We start from the raw sequence: 22703 nt of genomic DNA on the forward strand, positions 1-22703 counted from the left end.
ATTTTAGACCTGAAGGAATGTTATTGTTCATCCAAACAAATCTCTTCCTTTAAAACATGAAGAAATTAAGGATCAGTAAGTGTCTTATCCATCTAATTTTCACAAAAACCTTGTGTAATTAGGTAAGATTACTGTTAAGTGACTTGCTTAAGGTCACACTATCACTTGTAAAACTGGGCTGAGAAAAGTGGTTTCTTCACTTCTAATTCCAGGGCTTTTCACTATACCTTGATGTCTCCTCTTACGGTGTCAGTCACACATTTCCCCAGGGTACCTCAAAAATGTCTTCAGTATCCCTGGATGCTGGACGTTGCTGAGGCAGGCTGCTAAAGCAGTTCAGGCTGGCTGATTTTTTTTTTAGGTTAACAGAGTCCAAACAGTTTAGTGTTAATATCCTATCTTCCTCCATCCCAAACAGATGTTATGTATTAATGTTTCTACTAAAGTAATTTGTGATGCCCTTTAAAATAAATGAAGAATTAGCAAAGCCAGGGCTAGAAGTTATCATGTAGAGCCTTTTGCATAAAGACCAAGATTTGGCAGAAATACCAAATGATTTGAAGTATCAAATACAATAACCAGTAATTTAGACATGTACGCCTCATTTATCAGGCTATAGTGCTAAAGGAAAAACAATTTTTGCCTTATTAAATTACCTATCATTATTTGAGAAGTTTCTTAAAGAAAGAAACACCACAAGACAAAGGGAACTGCATTCATTACGTATCATTGTCAGAATTTGTAGATAACAATCGAAATGTATGGCTATTGGTAAAAGGGTCCCTTCTGCAGTAGAAAAAATGAGTATGTAAACCTTAGTTTATTAGATATAAATAAACCCAAACCAAACTTAGAAACACAGAGAAAGAAAGAAATTGAAAAACAGTGGTATCAGGGTTACCCTCTAAAATTCATATTTCCTGTCAGATAAGTTCCAATACTTTAGAAAAAGAACATGAGCTAGAAACTACAGTAATGCAGAAAACATTCCTAACACTCTCACATCATCCAAATGCTATGAAGTAGCAGAATATTCTGAATAAATATTTCTGAAAAAACAAAGCAAAATATGAAAAGTCAGATACTAGGAACAAATCAGTAACATGGAAGGCTTTAAATCTCAAACAATATAAAGTGCTAATATTCATGGGAAATATATTTAAGAAAATTGGATAAAGGACAAGAACAAACAGTTCAGCAAAAAACAAAAACAAAATCTGATTAATGTCTGACTCTTCTGGAAGATGAATCTAATAGAGGTATAAATGAATTTTTTTTTAAAGATAGCAACATGGAGTAAAAGGAAAATGAAATTCATCTAGATGAAAGATAAAGTAAGAATGCTATCAAGAAAGAAAATCTACTTGACAACAAATAAATGGTTTTATAGATTGGTTAATCTAAATAGTCAGGAGATGATGGGGAAAGAGGAAAGGTATATGAACAGATTATACTGAAAAACTAGGGGCCAGCCTGGTGGCGCAGCGGTTAAGTTTGCCTGTTCCGCTTTGGCGGCCTGGGGTTCGCCAGTTCGGATCCCGGGTGCAGACATGGCACCACTTGGCACACCATGCTGTGGTAGGCGTCCCACATATAAAGTAGAGGAAGATGGGCATGGATGTTAGCTCAGGGTCAGTCTTCCTCAGCAAAAATGAGGAGGATTGGCAGCAGTTAACTCAGGGCTAATCTTCCTCAAACAAACAAACAAACAAAATTAAGCTTACTTTTAAAAACAACAAAATTCAGGCAGGTAATCACAAATTAAAATGGTAAATGCTCTATTTTCAATTATTTAAGAAGTAAATAAATAGACAACTTGTTCAAAACAATCTTATCTTTAGAGAAAAACGTAGTCAATAAGCATAACTTCCTTAGAGTTATCTGAGTAAAGGTTAAGGATAAAAAATGTTGTACTAATTCACTTCAAATATGAGAGATTTGAAGGCCATGACCAGAAAAAACAAGGCATTCAACCCAGCTTCATGATCAAATATAGCAAAATTCATTACCTCAAAGCTCAGTGATTTCATATAACAACAAATGTAAACAAGAGTGAAGAAGTGATATTTAGCTTATTCCATGAGGCAAGTTGGTTCAAAAAAAAAAACCAAATCTCATGGACTATCATCAAATCTGAAGAGGAATTAGCCCTTATTTAATCCCCATACCTTTGTCTCCTCCCATGGTAATGAATTATTTAGAGTGTCAGCCCAAGTACAAACTACACTGACAGCTTAGACAGAGCAGGAAAGCTGACCATAACCCTGTGACATAACATCAAATAAAAGAAACTATTACCTTAAGACATATGATTTGTTATCAAATGGTTCAACTAAAACAGTCTGGAGAAAGAAAAGAATTATGCTCATAACATAATTGTGCAGTGACAACAGCAGACCATTAATTAACCTACTTAATATGTTCTAGAAGAAGGGCCAGAGAGGTGGGTCAGAAATAATATACGTGGACAGTTATAAGAGTCTCTCTAATGCTTTTCCAGCAGAACCTCTATTGAGCAACACTTACTGACCCATCATACTATATATACTTAAAAACAATCATAACATTTCTTTTAAGATATTGTATAATATTGTATAATTCCAAATTACTAAAGTTTTATTGTTTCTATTGCTTACCAATTAGTGTGTGGAAATTATCATGGTATTTTAACTAAAATATTCTATTAATCTTGAAAGGAAAAAGAAGGATAACATTTAATGATGCTTTTATCTTGGCAAAAAGGAGACAAATGAGGAATATAGAATTTATATAATGATGACCAAGAACCAGCATCAATTGGTATTCACCTGGAAAAATGAAAATAAATGAGTTCTTATTAGACATTGTACTAATAATCATATATATTACCTCACTTGTTTTAATTCTAGCAACACCACCAAGGTACTGTTACGTACTACAATTATCTCCCTTTTACAGTCTGGAAATTCAAGTCAGAAAAGCATAATAAAAGATTATAAAGTTAATAAAAGGAAAAGGCTGGAATTGAACTCAAGTTTACTTGGTTCCAGAACCCAGGCCCTGAGCCATAGGGTACTGCTGCATTTCAGATAAATTTTATTGTCAAAATGAGTCAGCACAGAACTACATGTATTGCAGTAGATGCAGTGGGATCCCATTTTAACAGCTCACTGGACTATGGATTCAGGTATCCCACAAGCTGTAGCATGTCTCTTGCAATGCTTCAATTTCATGTACTACTTGGGGATCATCATCTCTTTGTAAGACTGGGAATGTCTTATGTGTCTTTTGATTCCTACAGTTCCTTAGAGCCTTGCATGTGGCAGCTAGTCAACAAACAGGAATGACACTGTGAAGATCCAACATTACAGGGCTGGCTTCTAACACGGCACGTGTTTTATTCCCAATCACCAGAATAACAAAGCTCACTACAATTATAAGCTCATGACAGATGAGCAGGAAACTTGACTACTCTCTTCAGGGCTGTAACCTTAAGATCTAGAAGAATGTCTAACACATACCAAATAGGAGTTTAACAAATACTTGTATGAAGAATAAACACGTGACATTACATTTTTTCTTTGTATTCATATAAACTATGCTACCAAATCATTCAGCAAAAATTCATTTATACATATATAATTACACCTTTATTCTTTTGACAACTTTAAAATCCAAAGTAACCTGGCAATTTATTCCAGAAAGGTTAACTTTACATGAAATATCGAGCCTCCCACACTTGTATTTCAACATAGTAGCTCCATGAGTCCTCTAAAACAACCTCAGACTCAAAGTACCACAGAATGTCTAAATGTACGTTTCTCCACATTGCTTCCCATGGGGTTCTTTACAGTGGTAAATTTTCACTGAAAAATTGGCAGTGTAGTTCATTAGACTCATCATCAGAACTAGGATATCAATTTCATTTGAATTTATAACTAAAGACTGTTAATTGACAAAAACGTATACATGGTGCTTCCTTTCCTAGATCACATTAAATTTTGTTTTTAGATGAATGGAGGTAGCCTCCGATCGAACTTTGTTTGAAAATGAACTGTTTCATTTGGCAAGAGAACATCCTTTCTCTGATAGGACATGTGACCATTAAAAAACTAGACTTTTCAGAACTTATACTAAAGTCTTCTAACACTACTGCTAGAGCACACGCTAAAAAAAGTCTGAATGCGCTTTACTAAGCTCAATTTATGTTGAAAATCTCTGTGCTGTCCAAAGCAACCAGGCGAAGTTATAAGGTAGAGCTCTAGCACATCAGCAGAGAAGTCATGGGTTGAGTCCCAGGTTACAATTTAGCACCTTTGGCCTAAATAAAGGCTAAGGACCTTCTAAACTTACACCTACTACAGAGTTTTAGCACTATTTGCATCCTGTTTAGCAGAATAAGAAGAGAGTAAGACTCAGTTGAACCTACCTGAGCTTAACATTTAGGGATTTCTTTTAAAGTTAAGTGTACCAAGTTTTAAAATAGTATGTAGCTTTCCTTAATATATTTACAAATTTAAGGGATGCAATGATGACAAACTTTTGAAAAAGATTTAGAAGTCAAATCAGTCTCATTCAAGGTACTGGATTTAAAAAGAGAATTAAAAAATTCGTTCCATACTTGAGGCAAAGAGAAAACTGGCACCTCCCCTAAGTGTAATCATCACCTCCAGAAAAAGATATGATTTCAAAGACTTATTCAAAAAGTATTTCTATGTAATAATGGAAGGTTCTAAGTGGCATGAATTACTCTATTGGTCCAAAAAAAGGTTAGTGGGACTAAGTCCTCAATGTTCAAAAGCATAGGCCTTCGAAAATGACGTGCCAAGGGCTCTTCAAGAGTTTTGTGCTAAACTAATAAACGAGGTGTGACAATTGTATACAAGTTGGACAGGTACTATCCTTTTCCATGGGATCTGCTTTATCTGAGATGCCAAGAATTCTAATTTGCCTGGATAACAGAATTTGGCTCTCTTCAGTTTTCTCGTCCCATTCAGAAGTATGCTTCTGGAGAGGAAGAGTTACAAAGTGAAGAGTGAAATCCAATAAGCCTCTGTCTCCTAGATCTTGTCCACTTACTCAAAATTTCAGATGAAGCCAGGAAGAGTGTTCGGCACTACTCTGGTGATCTGACTGCCTATGGTAAGCCCTTTCTTCCAGATCAGTTGTAATTCTCCTCACGAAGTAAAGGGCAAGACCACGTCGGCTGAAGGCAGTTATCTTCCAATTGCTATTAAGGCAGTGTTTGAAGCTAATTATAAACATCTGTAATTTCTGAAAGAAAAGAAGTATACAACAAACAAAAACAGCCTCCCTTCTACAACAACTTACATAATGGCATCTATGAGAACTTTTAAGAGATTTACGAGATTCAAAGACAATATAAAGTTTAAAAATATCTGAAATGGTTAAGAATATACTACCTCCATGGGACAGCCCATTGTCAATATTCACACACAATGAAAGACACAAGGATTACACATACATACATACATACATACATACACACACACACACATATTTTAAGACGAGATTTATTTAAGGGGTAGAAATTTTTTAAATAGGTAAGAGTTAAAAGGTACAAATATGTTCAGTCAAAAAGAAAAAGCTTGTACATCAGCTATAAAAATAAGGGAAAGATTCTGCTGGCTATTTATATATTCCAGAAATAAAGACCAGGTTTCCCACATTTGGGATTATTCTATGAATGAGCTACTTTTTAAATCTTTCTTAGAAGTTAATAATTCTGTTTATAAAAATTTACAATAAAATAAAAAATATATAACAAACTTTTAGATTTAGATCTTAATCACATGAACAAAAAATTTAAAAGGGACATATGCTGTAAATGGTGGGAGACAGGATTTTTTTCTTCTTTACAGTTTCCTAACTTTTCTTTACTGAGCATATATTACTTTAACAATGTAGAAAATAATCTACTTTAATTTTTGAAAATTTTCATATCCACTGTAAAATACTAAAATCGTAGACTGAGAATCAATGTTAGCTAAATGATTCACAAGACGGATTTAGCTTTTTCCATGAACAGCAGGTCTCTATAATTTTTTTAATTCATAGAAATCCTAAGTTTTATTGCATACATTCAGAAATCTCTGTAGCCATATGTAGTTAACAGGTTATTGATAAATGATAATTTACAGTAGAAAAACAAAGCATGTCCAATTAAGAAGAATTATACTTAGCTAAATCTCTGACTATCTTGATTGTTTTTAAAAAACACAATGATTATAATATTTTGAATGCTCAAATATTTAAGTTTCCCCAAGATCTAGAGGAATGGCACAACGCAACTTAGTACATATCTTTGTTACCATTTCACTGCTTAGAATATGTATATGCAATGAAGGTGGTTACATTAAAAACCGATTTTAAAAATTATTAAACATTTATTTTAAAGCTGACATTTGGAGGTACACTGTTGCTACATATATTGGTTGATACAGAATAACTGCTAAATAAATTTATCACACTGACTGAGAGATAATTATGGATATGAAAATGGTCTAACACATCAAAACAAAACAAACCATAAACCCTTATATGAGAATCATAAACTATTCTAATTAGCTCCATAACATAGACTTATCTGAAATCATGTGTTTTATTCTTCTTTGATTCAGGACTTTCTGTAATGTTTTGTATAGCGTTGACTGTACTCACTGTACTTTATTAATTCAAACATTCATCCACTGAAATTAAACATTAACTTAATGATCTAGACATTTTTAATTGATCTCCATTCATCCCAAAGGTGCAGGGATAGAATAATAAATAAAATTTACATTCTTTTCCCATATCCATCATAATTAATACTTGATCTAAACGAATAACCTGTGTATCTTATTTAGACCCCATAGGACTTTTAATATTTTTGGACTATTAGAATAAATTTCCTAAATTTGCAGGAAATCTATAAAACAAAAAACAGAGGATTGAAGGTGCAGTAGAAAACCACTCCGTAACAGTTGGAATGGTTGTTTCTGGTCTTTCTCCCACCACTATAGGAAAGTATAATACAAAATTTCACCACAGGGCTTAAGTCAGACAAACTACTACAGTAGTCATCATTCTTTAGTGTATATGACCTAGGTAGGGATGTAAATACAATAGCATATATTTCATGTTGAACACTGATGTCCTAGTCACAGATCTACAATGGCTCCATCTGTAAATTTTAATAACATGACCTTAAAATCAACACTCAGGATTTTAGCAATATGTGTTTTAAACAATTTCAAAAGGTAAAATTTATAAAATCTTTATTGTTTTAAATATAGAAACAAAGAAATTTATTCTGAGCTCCTTTTCCATAAGGAATATTGAAACTTAGCAATAATATTCTGGATTTACATTTGTTATATCTATATCCACTGTGAACGCTAATTAATTTCATCCACAGGCTCTTATAAACTTCGGTTATTTATTCACGGTGATAGGTGCCCACAACTTCAGGACTTTTATAAATTTTTCTTCTTGCCAGTTTTCAATATCATTCAAGTGTCAAGTAGACACAAAGGACAATAAAGAATGAGTAATTACTCCCTTAGAGAAAAGAGAAGAACCCTCTCTCCCCTTTTCTACACACAAGCAATGAACATGGAGAAATTTGGAATATAATAAAGTTAAAGGATATGGAAAGGTATGGTATTACATTATCTTTCCAACAACTTTCTCATTAGACTTTCTTATTAGATGGATACTTCCATTTTTAAAGTTCTAATTCATTATAAAGCCCCTAATAAACAAATAAAAGAACTGTTCATCTCATTAAAGCCCCAAAGTTGAACTTATTTTCTTTACATTTGATGAGGAATAAGAAGATATTACATCTCCATGAAGAACACACTGATGTAAAACAATAGAGCAATTCTTAGTCTTAACTTTTTCTCTAATAAAAGCACATAATGTGGAAAAATAATTAATACCTCTGGTCAAAAAAGCTTGAAAAGATTATTTCACTGTGGCAGGAAAACAGAAACAGAAAGAAGAAGGGCAATTACACTGTTAAAGAACATATTTCATTTCTAAGGGCTAAAAACTTAAGAATGATGAATTCTTAAGATCACATGAACAAAGTTTACTAGTTACTAGAATATTGTTTTAAATCTTCTTACTGTTCAAGAGATTTAAAATAAATGTAATCCTACCTCCAATTTTCTTTTCATTAAAATGGTAACTCATTGCTGAAATATCCAGAACTTTTTCCAGATAAATTCTTAAGGATCCTTACGAAACCAGTACCATAAAATTAAGTGTCACAGGCGAACCACAGGAAACTCAGTAAATGTCTTGCAAACAAGTAGTTTTAGCATTTTCCCTTTTAGAAAGGCCTTGTGCCTAGCAAAGGTGGAATATAAGAAGCCAGTGAAGACATTTCCAGACCTTTCCTTCCTCAGGCATACATAATACATAACAACAGGCTCTGCTCCTTATAGCTTCTAGTAGCAGCAGCAGCCTTGGTTTGATTTTGGCTAAGGGTGAGAGAACACTGAGTACATGACAAATACAAATTGTCATTGATAACCAGTAGTGACTATTTTAATGATCACTGTTTTCATTTATTTACTTACTCCAAAAAGCTAAGAATACTATTTTGATGAAAACAACAATTAAATTCTTTGACATTTACATATTTCTTAGTCCTAGTATACACGACTTTGACTTGTATTTAATTTGAATGAATGTTAGGCAGGTAGAATTTCAAGAGATGGTAATTTTTCAGTTTTCTTTTTCTGTAAGATCAATAAAAGTTTAAAGTAATAATTTTCTAAAAAATTGAGAACAATGACTTAATAGCGATAAAATCTTGATAAACAAGAATCAGAAGAGACTCAGAAATCACAGGCTGAATGAATTAAGCCAAAAGTTGAACAATTAAGGCAAGTATTTACTACAATCTAATATAAACTCAATATAAGCAAAGTGCTTAACATACATCAAGGTAAATGTTCCTTTGTTGATCCAAAAGCACAGCAATCATAAGGGATTAAACATTAGACTGTAACAGTCATTCACTTATTAGAGAGTTTTTTTTTTAGTACATCTGATACACTAGCAAAACAGAAAAAGACAGTTTCATGTAAGTTGAAATTAAAAACAAAAAAACCCTCCAGTACACAAAACATAAAACAGATTTACTCACTGATCTTTCAGAGACATAGATAACATTTTCTCAGTATCACCAAGAAAAAATATACATAATTATGCTTACTATAAAAATTCTTCTAATGTCCTGAACTAACTTGTAACATTTTATTATAGGGATATAGCATATGGATATGTAAGTTAATATGTAAATATACTGACTGTTGTGGGGATCAGAACTGGCCAGCCTAAAATGCGTCTCTTTGGCATGAGGATTATTTTGGGCTGGTTACTTTTGAGAAACTGCAGACAGGCAGAAGCTCTGAAAATCAAGTAAGAAGTTACCCTTTGTAAGAGACATGTACGTTTGTAAGAGAAACCTCCATTTGTAAAGACGTCTCCCTCTCTATACCACGAAGAAGTGGGGACGATCTTATCTCTAGAAACTCCTGTCAATGCAGAAGGTAAGGACTTAAACCTGTGTAATAACCTTACTCTTATTTATTGTGCTTTTCTGGCATCTCCCATAACATCCTCCTTTGTCTTTAGCTGAAGATAGTATTTAAGGTAACAGCTTCTGCCATTTTGGCGAGTTGCTCAGTTTTCCTGGTTCTCTCCCATGTACACATGTTATAAGGCTTTGTTTGATTTTCTCCTGTTATTCTGTCCCATGTCAATTTAATTCACAGACCAGCCAGAAGGACTCAGAGTGTAAAGGAAATGTTCTTCCTCCCCTTCACTGTAAAACCAACTTTGTTCATTGTTTCACAAAAAGTACATACATATAATGAAATAAAAAGTAAACCAAAGAATGTTTTTTTCATTCTCAGACTATAAATTATCTCGCTAGCTAACCTTCCATGGCACATCATGAATGTTCCTTATTGTAGCAGTTCAATCTGCGTGCTTTTGGAACAGAACAACAATTCACAGTGCTTCAAGTTATATAAGTTTCTTATTATTAAAAGAAATTTGAGAAAAATACTTTTAAAATGCTAAATAAATATAAAATATTGACTGGCTATTACTATTCTTTTTCTTTTCTTTTTTCTTTTTTTTTTACACAACAGCATTATATTATAGCCCAGAAAATTTAGAGAGAACATCAAAAATGGCATTTTGCTAACAAGTAAGCAGATAATTTAAAATAAAACTAGTGAGCATTAAAAAAAAATTTGTCTAACTTTAAATAATAAAGACTAACTGTATTATAAAGCCACAAAATATATACAAGCAAATGCTATAACATATGGTATGCTGTACTTTGAATGTAAAATACATTTTTCTGTGCTTAAATAATGTAATTATTTTGCTTTTTGAAAATGTGCAGAAAACATTTTAAAAGGAAAAAGTATTTTAATGCCTTAAAAGTGGACATATGGGCATCATGATAGCAGTCATACAAAACACATTAATGAAACATTCCAAATAAAATGACAAAGAACATGAATTTTAACGTATCAGATCTGACTAATTATCATCATCATAATCATCATCACTACTGCTACTTTGAATCATAATCCACTCCCTGTAGACCTGAATTTTCTGTAAGCATGGTCAAAAAAAAAAGAAAAGCACAAAGGTTAGTTAAGTATGGCAAATTGCTTGGAAAACATGTAAAATTATGAAATTTTCAAGGAGTCAGAATAATTTTGAAGTAGACTTTTCAGCTCTGAGTAGGGCAGTAATTATGGATATAATATTACATAACTTAATAGACCTAAGACTAAACTCTACTGGTTGGTTTACTTAATGTATAAAATAGTTTGATGATACCAGTGAGATATTCTGTGAATGTCTTAGAATTATTATTCTATTTCTCTAAGTAGGCAACTTTAATTGACTACTAGGAAGCACTATAAAAATGTGCTACTTCCTAGATACACAATGAAAGAGTGTATTTTATATTTAATTATATATATGGGCATATATAACTTAGTGAACACAGAGTACCTTTTCTAGAAAATCAGAAAATAAAAGGAGAAACATTTGAAAGTATTAAACATTTTCTAAGGGCACCATTGTTAAATCACTTAGGTTAAAACTAGGCAGATGAGATTTTAAATTCTGTTTATATGTTATCTACTTCTTTTCCACAATACTGGTATTTGCAGATTTTAAAGTGTTTGCTAATAATACAGAAGAGTTTTGAGATTCAAAAAAGCACCATTACCACCAAAGCAACAACCCACTTCTTATATCTGTAAGAGAATAATGCTAACCAGAAACAGCCTAAAGCATCTGATGAATCGACACAGGTATTCCAGCTAACATGCGTTTTATTGTTCCTGCTGAAACACAAGTAATGGCTGACAAGGATTGTGAGTTTTTAGTCATTTAAACAGCTCCTTAAGTTAATTAGTGCTAAGACTGGCCTACTGAAAATAATATGCATCTTTAAAAATACACTCAAAAGTCATGACTTTTGAATCCCAAAGTTTTAAAGTTTCAGAAAACAACAATGAAAATGTAGAATAAATTTACTTGTCACTGAAATTTACTTGTTACTTGAAACATCAACCACAAGAAATTTTTGATAACTCATGGCTTTCTTACGTATTATAAGCTGTTCCCTAATAATGAGGATGTATTTTTAAACCTCTCCTCACTACTCATCCTTACTTCATACTAAGTTTGTTAAAATAATTTCTCAAGAAATATTTTTAGTTTTCTAAAAGGTGATTTGCTAACTTCAGTCTAGTAAAATATCAGTATCACACTAATTGTCTTCTAACAAGGGAAGGCAAATACTGAGCAGAAATATATGTTCAATTGTATTAACCATAGGTGACTTCTTCCATAACATTTCCAAAGAGTAATATGCTGTCATTGTAGAGACTGTGAAACACGTCCTTTAGCACTAGATTGCCAGTTGTATCCCAATACACAATTATTTTGATGCTTTAAAAACATTTTAAACACACTGTAAAATCACTTTACTAAATATTGCACATTTACTCAATGGTTATGTTTTACTACATTAGATGGAAGTACATTTTATGTGAAATTATATACTCTGGATGTAGTGGGTAAAATATTAAAGTTTCAAATCTTTACCCTCTTCACTCTAAAGATGAAATATTTATAATACCAAGGCTATAAAAGAAGGATCATATCCCCACAGTTTATTATTATCATGAATATTTTCAAGTCTATACAACATAATGACTCCTTGTTTGTTTTCAAACAAATGATTTAATTTAGTATTCCACAGCTAAACACAGAAACGACTTTAAATCAGTATAACCTATTATGATGTAAGTTACCTACACTATAATCCAGATTTTAAAAAGTCCCATGTACAAAGTAAGAAAGTCGTTTGTTCCAAAAGCTAATTCTTCTTACTAAAAGATGTTGGCTTTCATGTGAACTGCTTATCAAATTCTACAAAGTTTCAAACAGACTACACAAGCATAAAGCAGGAAGAGGGTCATGGCCACTTAAGCATCTTCAAAAGAAAAACATAAGAACCCAAGAATTTGCAATAGCAGTGGTCCTGAGATTTTTCCTTATCCATGCCTAATTGGACATGAGGGCTATATCTGGCAAAAAAAGCTACTAGTGGTTTGATAAACAGAAATGGTCTAATTGACTAAATGTGTACCACCAACTATGAGGGTACAAAAGGCACAAGAGCTTTCAATAAATCTAGCAAATCCAGTACACAACTAAGAATAGCCTATAAAAAGATCATATTCACTAAAAATCCTATACAAAAAGTTACCAATACAAAAGCTTTCCTTTGTATTCAAAATACTGAAACAGCTGTACGTAGTCTATAAATTTTAAGACTAAAATCTACTGCTGGCTTTCACTTGCAAAGTCATGCATTAACTGTTTTCATATCAAACTTTTTGATGCCTGTAAAAAAGAAAAAAAAATCTTATAGTAAATAAATGTACATTAAAACCTAAGTAAACATAAGACACTTACAAATGGAATTAAAGAAAACCAATAAAAGCCTAAATAATCTGACATATATTTAAAGCATTATATAGCTACTTTTAAAAAAGTTAACTTGACTAATCTTAATTTATAAGATATTTTTCACCCACCTGTAACATTTGATTTCCAGTGCCATCCCTCAACCTGTAAGGTCTGATAACTCCATCTTCATTAAAGAATCGAGGAGGTCGCAGACTCGCCACTTCATCAGAAGTCTCTGTAGCTCTAGGGAGAAAAAATATAACTTGATTTTAAAAATTATTCAAAAACTCATAAGTAACTTTGAAATGCAACTACTAAAAAGGATCTTCTTTTGGATAAAGTAAGTCTATTACTCTATTTAAAATTTGTCTTTATGACTAAGTTCTCCAGAAAAACACAGAATTGTAAAGTTTGTTTATAGATTCTCTTGGACTTTCTTGTAGACAATAATCAGAGAATCAGCAAATGATGAATACTGCTTTTGTCTTTTCCATTTTAAGACCTTCAATTTCTTTTTCTTTCTTACTACAGTCATGTGTCACTTAATGATGGGGATACGTTCTGAGAAATGTATCGTTAGGCAATTTTGTTGCTGAGTGACCATCATAGAGTGTACTCACACAAATCTAGATGGTATAGCCTACTACACACCCAGGCTCTATGCTACTAATCTTATGGGACCACTGTTGTACATGTACTCCGTTGTTGACCAAAACATTGCTATGCAGTCCATGACTATATACTGTCTAGTTCCTCCAGTACAATGCTAAATACCAGAGGGACTGTAGGCATCCCTGTCTCATTCCTAACTTTAAAAGGAAAGCTGTTAAGAGTTCTCCATGATGTACAGATATTAGCAATGCTTTTGCTTTCCTTTTTAAAGGCAACTTTTGTCAAGCCAAGTAAGTTCATTTCTACTCTTAGTTTGCTTGTTATAGCTCTTTTTCTATTATTGTTTCTGAAAATCTTGGATGTGCAATGAATTTTAAGTAACGATTTTTTTCCTGGTCATTGCTGTAATAATGTGGTTTAATCTCCTTCAATCTATTAATGTTATAAATCTTACATTACATGGTTTTCTGATGTTCAAATACCCTCATATTTCTACTTGGACTCAATATGTTTTGTTTGAAATTCATATATACATTGCTGAATTTGGTACTGTAATATTTTATTTAACATTTCTGACTATATGGACCTACATGTGAATGGTCCATTTATTTGTTCATTCATTCAACAAATATTCACACATTCAACAAATATTAGTTAAGAGCTTACACATAATATATTCACATATATAGCCACACAGATATAGATAAATCCCCCAGTTATAAGAATTTGGCAGAATGGATAAAAAAATATCTGCTGTCCACAAGAGACTCACTTTAGAGTCAAAGACATAAATAAGTCGGAAGTAAAAGGATGAAGAAAGATACACCATGTAAATAGTAACCAAAAGAGAGCTGGAATGGCTATAGTAAGATCAGAAAAAATTAGACTTTAAACAAAAAAATTCTTATTAGTCACAACGAAGGCCATTTCACAACGAGAAAAGGGTCAATTCATCAAGAAGATATAAAAATTATAAACATAAGTACTTAACAACAGAGCCCCCAAATGCACGAAGCAAAAACTGACAGAATTGAAAAGAGAAAAAGACGATTCAACAATAATAGTCATTCAATACTCAACTTTCAATAATGGATACCAAACAGACAGAAGATCAGCAAGGAAATAGAAGACTTGAACAACACTACCATCCAGTTAGACCTAAAAACGTCTATAAAACACTCAATTCCAACAACAGCAAACAACATATTCTTCTCAAGTGCACATGGAACATTCTCTAGGACAGAGGAGTCCTCATTTATGCTACGACATGGATGAACCCTGAAAACATTATAATGCTAAGTGAAAGAATCCAGCCACAAGAGGACACACACTGTATAATTCCATTTATATGAAATGTCCAGAAGAGGCAAATCCAGAGAGACAGGAAGAAGAATAGTGGTTGCTGTTGGCTGACAAGAGGGGAAATGCTGAGTGACGGCTCACAAGCACAGGATTTCTTTTTCGGGTGATGAAAATGCTCTAGAATTAGATAGCGGTGATGACTGTACAACTTTGTGAATATACTAAAAATTACTGAAATGTACACTTTAAAATGGTGATTTTTTTAATAGTATGCGAATTATATCTCAATTTTAAGTAGACTATATTAAGGTGTTTAAAACAGCATTATAGATTACAGGGATATATGGGAGGGAGGTAGATGTGGTTATAAAAGGGCAATATGAGATATTTTTGTGGTGCTGGTACTGTTTAGTATCTTCATTGTGGTGGTGGACACAAACATACAAAAATGATAAAATCGTATGAAACTGGTGCACACACAAGCAAATGAGTACAAACTGAGGAAATCTGAATAAAATTGGTGGATTGTATCATGTCAATATCCTGGTTGTGATACTGTTAAAGTTTTGCAAAATGTTACTACTGTGGAAACTGGGCCAAATATATGTGGTGGTCTGGATGGTGGTTCTCAAGGATATCAGGCTCCCATCCCTGGAACCTCTGAATGTTATTTTATATGGTAAAGTCTATGTGGATATGATTAACTTAAGGATTCCAAGATGAGGTGATAATCTTGGATTATCTGTGTGGGCCCTAAATGCCACCACAAGTGTCCTCATGAGAGGCAGAGGCAGATTAGGCATACAGAGGAGAAGGAATGTGAAGATGAAGGCAGAGATTGAAATGATGCAGCCACAAGCCAAGAAATGCCTGTAGCCACCTGAAGCTGGAAGAGGCAAGGTGCAAATTCTTCCCTCCAGAAGCAGTGCAGCCCTGCTGACACCTTGATTTCTCACTTCTGGCCTCCAGAGCTGGGAGAGAATAAATTTCTATCGTTTAAGCCATCAATTTTGTGATAATTTGTTACAGTAGCCATAGAAAACATAATACATGTACAAGGGGTCTCTCTGCATTATTTCCTACAACTGCATGTGACTCTACAATGATCTCAGTGCAAAAAAAGACTACCACATGTCAAGCAGTATTCTAAGTGCTGTGGAAACAGACAAGAGGCACTGCATTCACAAAACTTACATTCTGGTAGGAAAGACAAATAAACAAGGTAAAATATATAGTGCATTAAATAGTGATGAGAGCTAAAGAGAAGAAAAATAAAGGAGGGAAGAGAGATACGAAGTATCGGGGCAGGAGTAGGGGATAAATTGAAATTTTAGGGTGGCATGGAAGGCCTCACTGGGAAGATAAGTTTTGAATAAAGGAAGTGACCATGCTGACAACAGAGAGAAGAGTACTCCAGGTAGAGGGACTGCAAAGATGAAAGGGGAACAATTTCTCTGTTCTAAGTCCCACACCTGCTTTTCAAATCAAACTTATAGTGCTCTCACACAAGATGCATGAGAGAGGGTTCTCTTTTCTCTTACACAACAGTACAAGCTAGGATTGTCTGTTTCTTGGCTTTTGGAACACCACTTTCTCAATTATCCCCCTTACTTTAATGGCCATTCCATTTAATGGCCCTTTCCTGGGTCCTCTTTATTTCCCCAACTTCTACGTGTTGCTGTGCTTGAAGGCCAAGTCCTTGGAACTCTTCTTTTCTCTCTTTTCCATTTTCTTTCCCTAGGTTATCTCATCCAATCTCATGGCTTTAAACACCGTATTATAGGTTCAAGAATCTCTAATTTTTAACTCTAGCTTGGAGCCTTCTCTTGAACTTCAGACTCCTATACTCAACAACTACTAAATGTCTCCATTTGGACATCTAGGAGATAGTTTAAGTTTAATATATTCAAAACAAAACTGTGAATTCCCTCTTTCCCTAAAAGGAATGACAACTTTATCCTTCTAGTGGTTCAGACAAAAACTTTAGAATTGCCCTTGATGAACTCTTTCTTCCATATGCCACGTCCAATTTATTAACTAATCTTGTTGCTACCACCTTCAAAATACATGCGGAACATGACTCCTCCTTACAACCTCTAGCCTATACTGGTCTAATCACCCTAGTCTAATCATTTCTCCTATCACTGCAAAAGCCTCTTAAGTGTTCCCATGTCTGCCCTGGTCCCCCTATGGTTTATTCTCAATATAGCAGCCAGTTTATATCATTCTTCTTGTTCAAAACCTTCCAATAGCTTCCTGTCTTACGTAAGAAAACGCTAAAATCCTTACAGAGGCTTACCAAGCCCTATATGATCTGATCCCTTGCTCATTCTCTGAGAACATCTTTGCCCACTTTTTCCTTTGCTCAATCTACTCCAGGTACACTGGCCATGCATCCTCCTGCATCAGGGCTTTGTACTTGCTGTTCCTACCGCCTACGACATTCTTCTCACATGGCTCACTCCCTTACTTCCTTCACATCTCTCCACAAATTTAACCTTACCAGTGAAGCTTCTCTGAACATCTTATACATGAATGCATATCTGAACATCTTATATATGAATATAAGAATATATATGATTCTTATATAGATAAGAATATATATTATTTTCTTATATATATATAAAAATATAGCATTTTCACCATTTAACATATCATTTATTTACCAGTTTACTTATTTCTATTATTCTCCCACTAAAAATGCAAGCTCTATGAGGACAGGAACTTTGCCACTTGTGTCCATTTCTGGGTTTCTTCAGCGAATAAAACAGTATCTAGACATATAAGAAGCTCCCTAAAATGTAATGAATCAATAAATATTTATATGTGTATTAGATCAAACTTGTTAACTGTGTTCAAATCATTTATTTACTTTTATTTTGTCTTCCTGATCTATCAATTATGGAAAAAAATGTTAGATTCTTACACCATTATTGAAGATCTGGAAAGTTTTTGTAATTTTATCATTTTTGCTTTACAAAGATTGAGGCTATTGTGAGTTGAGGATAAATTAAAAATTGTTATTATCTTCTTGGTTAATTGTTCTTTTTATCATTAACTAATTATCTTATTTATCTAAAATAATGCTTTCCTGTTTTTTGCCTTACAGTCTGTTTCATCTGATGTTATGTAGTAATCCTCTTTAGTATATATGGTGTGTGTGTATGTGTATATGTGTGTGTGTATATATTTACTATATATAATATATATGATATATATAAAATAAATAGTATATCTTCTTCAGAAATGAAATTAAAATGCTTAATGCCAATTATTCCCTTCAAATTGCATCTCATTATTTTTAATATTTTGGTTCCAAAGCTGTTTTTATACAGTTCAATTAGCTTTATCTACCAATTTATATTTTTACATTTGATTCTTATAACCCACTTCTTTCTGGTTTCAGTGTCCTTTTACAAGTATGTCCTTTAATAGTTCCTAGTCTTATTTTTTTCTAAAAATGTTTTATTTTGCTGTTAATCCTTAAAGGTAATGTAGCTGGATATAGATTATAAGGTTTTTAGATAAATGGAAAGTTATTATAGCAGCTCTGAACAGATACCTGCCTAGCTCTCTACATATTTTTTAAAATTTTCTTGCTGAGGAAGATTTGCCCTGAGCTAACATCGCTGCCAATCTTTCTCTATTTTGTGGGTGGCTGCCGCAGCATGGCTGACAAGTGGTGTAGGTCTGTGCCCAGGATCTGAACCTGTGAACCCAGGCCTCTGAAGCACAGCGCACTGAACTTAATCACTAAGCCATGGGGCCAGCCCTACACATTTTGAACTCCTCATGTTTCACTGACTTTTGAGTTTCTCTAATGACTAAAACTCAACACATTATATGTGTGAAACTAGTTACAGGTAGAAGAGACAAACTTTTTTTCTCATCCTAATTCTAAATTACAAAACTGGAAACATCCAATTATGGTAAGGAGTATGAAATACTGACTTAAGAGGAGCAGCTCATAGGATGACAATACTTACCCCTATAGAGCAGGAAGCAAGAGACAATACCAAAGGAAACAGATTAGGGAGATATCCACCCACCTATCTTTCTAAATCAGGTCTCATTAGCATGAATTTAATCAATCATTGTATGTGTTGCAAATTTCTAGAACAGATAACAATAATGCACTTAGTAAATTTCAGTCTTAAGCTAAATTTAATTTGGAGGAAGGGATACCATGCTTTAAAATTATTGTACAAATGAAGAAAAATATAAGGAACAGATGTCATGTTTCATAACAAAATAAGAGCATAAATGAAGGGTGAACACAGGGTGAGTTTGAACTAGGAATATAAAATGCCATTCTTTATTTCTCAAAATAGGAGACAGAATATTACACTTGCTAATTTTATAACTGACATATAGCATTCCATTATTGTAATGTATATCAATCAATATAACTGAAAAGCTTGCTTAACTTGCTAAACCTTTCCTGCCAAGACACCTGGGAAGAAATGACAAATAAAGGAGAACTCTATAAAGTTGAAATGATGCAACGGCAACAACTTAAAACTATCGAAAGGAATTAGAAAGATCATATGCAACTTGCTATAGTGTAGGGTTCATAACTAAGTGCCTTGAGCCAAACAGATGTATTTCATTTCTTGTGGTTTAAGCATTTTACTCATATCCTACATCAAAGAGAATTTACCTTTTTATTCCCTGAAACGTACTGCTAGCCATGTCTATGATGCCTCCTGTTGGCCTTGCCACTGCTCCAACTAAACCTTTCCCAACACCTTTAAAGAAACCAGCTGCCCCTTCTTTTTGAGCTCCTAAAAAGAAAAAAAAGACAACGTTTTAGACAATTGGATGAAGAATGAAAATAGAATCAACTTGTGAAAGACTTGGTAATATATATCACCCGAAGGAACTATCATACTTGCCTTTGATTGGTTTTGTAACAATTCCTGTTATGCCACTTACAAAACCCTAAAGGGAAAGGACAAGTGAAAATTTATAAAACTTTCACACAATGCCTTGAAGCACCAAATCTGGCTTACCAAAAAAATACGGAGCTCTGCTTTCTAGACATCTAAGAACTAACATAATTACTATTTTATTTAACCTGAATGCTTTTGGAGGCTACTGACATATTTCACATAGGCCACAACCTACTGTTCCTCCAATATCCAAATAATATTTGAAGAAGCCAAAGTTCTATGTCTATTTCCTTATTCACAGAATGTGGCTTTAAAAGATATTCCCTAAAATGTTCACAACCCTGGGAAATTTCTTACAGAAACTAAGCCTTTTCCTCCACGAGTGATGCCTTCTCTAAGACCAGCTGGCTGCTTATTCATGGCTTCTCTTCTCTTCTGTTGGTAGTCTTCATCCATAGTCATAGCTGCTACCCCTTTAGCCATAGCACTGGTGATTCTGGAGGCAGCACCAGCTAATCCACCTAGGAGAAGTTACAGTATCTTTAATAAGAGCAAATATATCATTACTTTCTAGCATAATCCTACTCAGTAGGCATTCTGTTTCTTACCAACAGCTCCACCAACTAGTGCCTTCAGCCCTAGTGCCATTCCCTCCACAAACTCTTCAGGACCCTGAATGGCTCCCTAAAGGGTCAAAAAAAAACAAAAACAAAAACAAATAATGTTATATTTACTGTTAAAGGTGAACTTATTGCTATAAATGAGGATAACTATCTTACCTGGTAAGGTTCATAAAAAAATGCTTCTACACCTTCAGAAAATTCTCTAATCAAGCCAAAAGGGTTTCCCAAAACTTCAAGTCCAAGAATGAGTACATACATCTGCTTAATGGCCTAAAAATGAAATACGAACTTTAATCAATTTGGATGATCAGACTTAATACTTTTTTCTTATATCTAGTACACATATCCAGTTTTTTTATTTCAACACCTAAATCATTATCACCTTATTCATCACTAGTCTTCATTTTCATTTTTTATTTTTATGTTTTGTGAGGAAGATTGGCCCTGAGCTAACATTTGTTGCCAATCTTCTTCTTTTTGCTTGAGGAAGACTGTTGCTGAGCTCACATCTGTGCCAATCTTCCTCTATTTTATGTGAGATGCCACCAAAGCATGGCTTGATGAGCAGTGCTAGGTCTGCACCTGGGATCTGAACCTGTGAACCCTGGGTTGCTGAAGCAGAGTGCACAAACTTAACCACTATGCCATCAGGCCAGCCCCACTAGTCTTCATTTTCAAAAAGCAATTTAGTGTTAGAATATTGGAAATAATATGAGATAGTTACATAAAGCTTTAGAATATTCAAAATGCTTTCACTTTTACAACTACATTTGACAGTGATTACCACCATGATTTTAAAAGCTAGAGAAACACATGCGTCAAAGGATGCCCAGGGTCACACAATGGGTAAACAGCAAAACTGGGATCCAAATCCAGACCTCTTAGGTCAAGCTCAGTGACCTGTCCACTATACAACAGCTGCCTCAGATACTCAATAAGTTATATCGTACAATACAGGAGTCTGTCTAGAGGCGGAAAAAACCCCACTAAGATAACGTATCTAGCTGACTCAACAACTCAATTACATTAAAAAGTATCCTATGTTCATCAGTTAGTTACTAATAAATAGTTTCCCTTGAATCTATTTTTTTTTTAAGTAAGTGTGGTGAATTACTTAGTTAATATTTTATTTAAAGATTTATGCCTAGGAAATATTTCTGTCCAGGAAAGATTTCTGTCAGTGGCTAAAAAATAGGACAAAAAATGGAAATGGAGTTGGGCTCAATTTCTTTCTACAATTCTGAGGGGAAAAAACTCATGTTTTAAAATTTTGAAAATGGTTTTTCACTTCCTTGCCAAATCTACATTATACGCATACAGACATATACAGTTTAACTATTTTATACCACTTTGTCCCTTTGTGAAATAATCTCAGACAAACCTGTTTTGAGTAGTGTCTTATTACTTCAGACTGTAGTTCAGATGTTGTATGGAACTGATAGTTGAGTTCAAAAAATGCAAGCCTGAAAAAAATATATAAATAATGTGTGCGTGTGTGGAAAAAAGGAAAGAGGATGTTTTTAATATTAATGAATAATTTTATTTTCTTTAGAATTTGCCTACAAATCTTTCCTGTTAGTACATTTTCCCATGCCAATCAGAAAATCTACTCTTTTACATACATCTCTGCACATTCTGATCAAAGAACCCTCTAAGAAGCTGATAAAAGCTATGGATCTTATCCTCGGAAAAGCTGTCAATATATACACACATTTTCACATAATTTAGGAGATGCAGAGACCTCCAGTTTCCCACTCATGGACATGAACTGTATTTCTCAACTCTGTCCTATTATGGCCCACACAGAAACTGTTTGACACACGGAGATAAATGGAAGAGGCTGCTCAAGAATGGCCAGAGTTCAGTTGCTGCAGGTCCTGCCTGATCAGCTGACAGCTGAGGAATCAAGATTGATTCACTTATAATCTATTCACAGCATGTCCTGGAGTTACCTCTCACTGGACTGACTGATTCTTACTACTGCTCTTAGTAACAGTTCTAGGTGCTACCTGAAAAAGTCACTCTCATCTAAAGGTCCCCCTCAGACTCTGAGTCTCTTTGGTCAGATGCTCTAAGAGCTTCCATTATGACTCACATTAAAACGTAAATTCTTGATGCTAACATTTAAACTGATCCTTTCATTTTCACTATCATGGCATTCATTTTATTCTAGTCACAAATGCTTTGAAGAGTCTTGATCCTGTAGGCCTTGAAGCTGTAAGTTTTAAGCACCACATCTTTTAGACACCACACCTTAGGGCAC

At 33.8% G+C, this 22703-nt stretch overlaps 1 protein-coding gene across 7 annotated transcripts in view; it reads right to left on the reverse strand.

Moving 5' to 3' along the window:
• VPS13A (vacuolar protein sorting 13 homolog A) overlaps positions 1-22703 on the reverse strand; it is a 231748-nt gene that overhangs the window by 13474 nt on the left and 195571 nt on the right. For 2 of the 7 annotated variants that reach the window (XM_014832544.3, XM_070495864.1), the window contains 7 exons: positions 21822-21903; positions 20597-20710; positions 20426-20501; positions 20175-20338; positions 19821-19866; positions 19586-19709; positions 13140-13254 (listed from right to left, as the gene is read on the reverse strand). In XM_014832544.3, the coding sequence (XP_014688030.2) occupies positions 13140-13254; positions 19586-19709; positions 19821-19866; positions 20175-20338; positions 20426-20501; positions 20597-20710; positions 21822-21903 (721 nt within the window). Of the gene's footprint in view, positions 1-2669; positions 2808-5058; positions 5210-8131; positions 8338-9237; positions 9407-10146; positions 12946-13139; positions 13255-19585; positions 19710-19820; positions 19867-20174; positions 20339-20425; positions 20502-20596; positions 20711-21821; positions 21904-22703 lie in introns of those variants that run through there. The other 5 variants (XR_006525972.2, XR_011497472.1, XM_044767592.2 and 2 more) reach the window with 5 other exon arrangements.

This window comes from Equus asinus, chromosome 23 (assembly GCF_041296235.1).
Source record: "Equus asinus isolate D_3611 breed Donkey chromosome 23, EquAss-T2T_v2, whole genome shotgun sequence".
Lineage (NCBI taxonomy): Eukaryota > Metazoa > Chordata > Mammalia > Perissodactyla > Equidae > Equus > Equus asinus.